Source organism: Buceros rhinoceros, unplaced genomic scaffold (genome assembly GCF_000710305.1).
Source record: "Buceros rhinoceros silvestris isolate BGI_N320 unplaced genomic scaffold, ASM71030v1 scaffold21185, whole genome shotgun sequence".
In the NCBI taxonomy this organism is placed as follows: Eukaryota; Metazoa; Chordata; class Aves; order Bucerotiformes; family Bucerotidae; genus Buceros; species Buceros rhinoceros.
The window spans coordinates 42,788-47,624 of NW_010414900.1; the positions used below are offsets into that span (position 1 = coordinate 42,788).

General features: G+C 57.0%; 1 protein-coding gene across 1 annotated transcript in view; it reads right to left on the reverse strand.

Moving 5' to 3' along the window:
* Positions 1-3,022, reverse strand: part of LOC104494432 (metabotropic glutamate receptor 4) — an 18,013-nt gene extending 14,991 nt beyond the window's left edge. The window contains exons 1-2 of the mRNA XM_010137250.1: positions 2,872-3,022; positions 2,439-2,579 (exon numbers count right to left, since the gene is read on the reverse strand). Of these exons, the coding sequence (XP_010135552.1) occupies positions 2,439-2,579; positions 2,872-2,974 (244 nt within the window). The 5' untranslated portion in view covers positions 2,975-3,022. The remainder of the gene's footprint in view (positions 1-2,438; positions 2,580-2,871) is intronic.
* Positions 3,023-4,837: the final 1,815 nt, after the last annotated feature.

Consider the following 4,837-nt stretch of genomic DNA (forward strand, 5'->3'; position numbering starts at 1 on the left):
CCTTTGCCGCGCCATCGCCCAGCAAACCTGGCCCTGCCAGTGGCTCCATCTCCACTCGCAGCCCCCCAGCACCTCCCCGTCTGCATCCACACGTGGGTGAATTATTAACGAAGTGGCGGCTGGCAGGATTCTTTCCAGCCCGGCCAGCCAGGCATGAGCAGGGGCTGCCACCCCTGGGGGTCCTGCCCAACCCGGGAGGGTTGGGGACGCAGCCCAGCGGAGGGATGCTGAGGAGAATTGAAAGCAGCTGGGAGATGAGTCCTGGCCTGATCCCGGAGGAGGGAGCACACGGGTCCTGATGGGTGCTCGGGCTGCTCTTGGGGACAACACAGCAGCTGCCAGTGAGAATCACCCCAAAACTTGGTGCCCACCCCAGCCTTTGCCCCTCACCTTCCTCCCAGCTCTCCCATCCACGAACGCGAGCCGTGAGCTGTCCTGTTTGGCGGCAGGACCCTTCGGTTGGGTGTTGGGGGTGGAAAGGCAAGCACAACCAGCATTTCTCTCTACCCAAACCTGAAGCTCATGGCGAAAGTCAGTACAAGTGCCCCTAAAAGCATCCGCAAACAGGACACGTGCATAAGCTGTGCAAGGCGCATGGATCTGCCCAGGTAGGTTATTTGCTTCCTCGAGCATTATTTCCCCTCTCTGTTTAGCTGCCAAGCAAACGTTAGGAGATAATTTATTTGCTGACAAATTCAGAAAATTTAAAGACAGTCCCTAGGACATTTGCCACATTGTGGTTTCAGCTGCCTCCACTATTACCTTGGCCCTGAAATATTGCTTGTTTAAGTGCTACGTTACTATCAAGATGAAGAGATCAGCGGTTCACAGGACCTGCTCATGCATTTCCTGGTGCTGGGGATTTCTTGATGCGATCAGGAAGGGTGAGGAGCTCTCAGCTACCCAAGGCCATGGCCACGGGCAAGTTTTCCTGGATGCTCTTGCTGCTGACCCAGCTCACACCTATGCGTTAGCCACAAGACTACCTGGGGAAGGCGCAGCACTGGAAACCCTCGCACACACAGGGGTGTCCCCAAACCATCAGCTGAACATTTGGAGAATGTCTACAAAGGAGAGGCCATGGAAGCCCCATCTTTCTCATCCCCAGTAGTTAAAAAATGAACCAAACCCTTAATGATTAAACTTTCCAGGCATGGCCAGGAACCCACGCAAACGTCCCCAAGTCCTGCCACATCGCAGCCTGTGAGCTGCCGTGTTATCTGTCTTCAGCCGGTGCCAGGCAGGCAGTAAATCTCTCCCATCTCTCAGTAATGTGTCACCTCCCTGAGCCTCCAAGCATCACCTTGGCAGCAGTGCTGTCAGCAAGACAGATCCCCTGGTTGCCTTGTTTACTGCTTTAATCCCTACAAGCCTCTTTGAGCTGGAAATGGCTAAAAATGCACAGCGGGAGATGAAGAGGGGGTCGGGGGCTTAAGACCGGGCTCTGCTGGGACAAGGTTCTCTGCCTGGAGTGGCACAGGGGCACATCAGCAAAGCAGTTTGCAAGGAGACATGAGCAGACACCACTGCAGCATGTGCCCCGGGGCGATCACCGCCCGCCCAGGCACCCCTGCACCCTCCCATGCGGCACCCCTGTTGAGGCCCAGGCCTCAATGATGGCTGAGCAAGAGCCAGCTCCTGACCCTCCACTGTCACTTGGCCTCATCTCTCTGCAACCACCCAGCTTTTAGCCTGCTCTGATGAGAGAGGAGCCACTTGCAAAGGAGAAAAGAGGCACCGGTGGCTTCACGCCTTACATGGGGCAGTGGCAGTTGTGCCAAGCACACAACAGGAAAGAAGCAGTTGCCCAAACGCTGTGAAACAATGCAGAATTCAGCCCCAAACCCCCCGAATCTGGGTGGGTTTGTAGCCAGAGAAGACAGGACTGAGGGAACGGAGATGTGCAAGAAGCACACGCGAGAGCAGGCAGCCCAGGGAGCTCTGTACAGGGACTGTGCTTTTGCACACCTGTGAACCGAGCAGACTCCACACTCTCCCACATCACACACAAAAATGCTTCTCTGCAGCACTCCTGTCCACTTTTAAACAAGCTGCCACCATCACAAGCCCAGCGGACACCCGAGTGCCCGCGCAGACAAGCAGCTCTGCATTGCCCACCTTCCCCCATGCTGCAGAAGTGCTGGCGTTTCTCCAGCCTCCCCCAAATTCCCACCTGGCTTTTTGCTTAGCCCAAAAAATGACACTCACAACCGAGGCCACCACGCACGGAACATTAATTGCCACATAGCTGCCTTGAGCTGGGCTGGCAGCTCGGCAGCGTTAAGGACGTGGCTGAGCTGGTAGGCCATAAGGGGAAAGGAAGAGAAATTTTTCTGATGCCTGCCCTGGGCTCTCTGCCATCACCGTCACATCCCTGTGCACCCCGTGTGATACAGCAGCACACCCCCACTCGCCCGCACCATTCCCACAGCTCTTACTGGTGCACTTCTTGATGCTGCTGCCCTTCCTCAGCGCATGCCGGCTCAGCTTGCAGTGGAAGTTTTCCTCCCAAAACTCAGCAAACCAGATGTTTCGGCGGTTGTTGTCCAGCGTCCTGCTGGAGAAGTAGCGGTCGAAACCTGCCCGGGGAAGAGGGGAGGGAGGGGATAAATCTCTGGGATGGCAGAGAGATGCTTAACATGGCCCAAAACTCCCCAGGCGGGGAAGAGGGGAAGGAGGTTCTTGTGCCATGAGAGTGCGGTGGGTTTGTGTCCCAGCTGCCACTCGGGCAGAGCTGCAGGCTGGAAAACCGGCCGAGGGAGATTCCACCAAAAAACACAGAGACTTTCCCAGCCAAAACCTTGTGGTTAAGGGGGTGGCATTGAGGGGAACAGCCAACCCAGGGGGAACCCACTGAGCGCAGCCCCTTACCTCTGACAGAGACCCGCTTGGGCAGGATGGTGACTGAACCCTCGGCCACCTCCTCCAGGTGCAGGACCGGGGAGATCTTGGAGCCCCAGCTATCCGAGCCCATCCAGATGAAGTGTCCCGTCTGGTTCGCCCTCTTGGCCGCCTCCAGCACCCTTCTGCGGAGAGAAGCAACAGGCGTTGACATTCGCCGGCACCGTGGGGCCAGAACACCAGCTTTATGTCCATCCCCATGAAAGTGAAGCTGCTGGCGTGGGGCAGGCTCAGCGTTGTCCGCACCTCCTGCTCCGGGCACTTGGTTGGCACCAGCCACCAGGCACGTCCCAGTATATATGGGTACACGAGAGCAATCTGAGCTGCTCAGCTCCCTCACCTCCGTCCTCCCCAGCCCAGGCACACAGGCTGCTTCTCCCACCTCATTTGCATATTTGCTGACTGGTAATTGAATTTCCCCCTTAATTACCCAACATTAGGAAAAAAATAGGTTATGCCGCAGCAGGCAAGAGAAGCAGCAGCACTGGAGAGAACGTGTGTGCTCTCGGTCCTGTTCAGCATCACAAGCCATGGGAGAAAGCCAGCCAGTGCTGCCAGTGCCCAGGCTGGAGCTAAACTGGGCTCTGCCGGGCTCAGCTGGGCAGCTGAGCAGCAGTGGGGAGCCGGAGACAACATCCATCCTGCTGAGCATCCTTCATCGTGGCCAGACAGTCAGGCACAGACACTCTCACGCTCCACCAGCACCAGCCAGTTCAGAAAACCTCCTCAGGTGGATGGGGCCTCTCCTGGATCCAACCCTCCGGGCTGGTTTTTCCCAGGGCTCGCTGTTTCTTGCGGGGGCTTCTGTGGGTCCCCAGTCCCGCGCGAGCAGGGCCCAAGGCAGCTTCGTCTCTCCGTGCAGCGAGGAGGCAGGTTTGTGACTCACTCCCCATCGTCGGGAGCTGATCATTTCAAGTCCAGATGGTGTTTGAAATGTGTAATAAGGAAAAACAACCCATACAAATCAAGCAGAGAGTGGAGACAAGACGGGAAGAGGCAGGATCCAAGCACAAGCAGCATCTCCGGCTGCAGGGCAGGAGATGGAGCAAACCGAGGATGTTCCTGTGCCATCGGTGTTGCCTGACCCAGGCAGAAACTCCAGCAGTGACCCTCCCCGGAGCGGCAGCGTGGCCCCACGCATTTCAGGGGAGGCAGCGCACCCTCTTCCAGGCTCCGCAGCCCAAGCTGGCACGAGGGTCGGGATCCAAGCCCGGGCTAAACCCACGCGCACCCGGTGCGAGGTGGGTGTGCGTAAACCGCCGTTCACGGGCTGTGATCCTATTTGGATGGGGAAATGTTTACAAACCCCACTTAATGGGTCTTGCCATTTGCACAGCGAGGTAAATCCCCCGTTCCTCACCGCGCTCCCGCATAAATGTCAGGTTTGCCGACATTTCTATTAAGAAAAGAAAAAAGAAACACGGAGCGTTTGCACATCTGATGTAAACTGATTTCAAATCGCAGTTTACCCACATTTACATAATGTTTGCTGATTAATAAATTAGATACTTAGGAAATCAAGGGTAGTTCCATGTGAATCATTCTGCTCTATAAACAACGGGAGCTCAAGGCGTTGCTTTGCCTGCAGAGCATCTCGCCACCTCAGAGTGTGGCTGCAGCCCCAGCCCCGCCTGGCAGGCAAAAGGTGGGTCCCCAAAAGGCCCCCCCCAGCCCCATTCCTCTTCCATGCTGGGGGCTGAGGCTGCACAGCAGAGCAGAACCGGTGTCTGGATCCTGCCTTGGCCAGTGCTCAATGAGGCCCCACGTGAGCTCTGACCCAGCCCAGGAGCAGCGTGAAGCAGCTGGGTTGTGACCGCGGGGGTTTCCACAGGTAACAGAAAGTGGGTTTTCCCTGCTTTGAGCTCTGTGCTGCTGTGGTTCGATGGCAGCATCATGCAGGCAGCCGCCCTGAAGGCCGGCCTGGAGGGTTCACGCG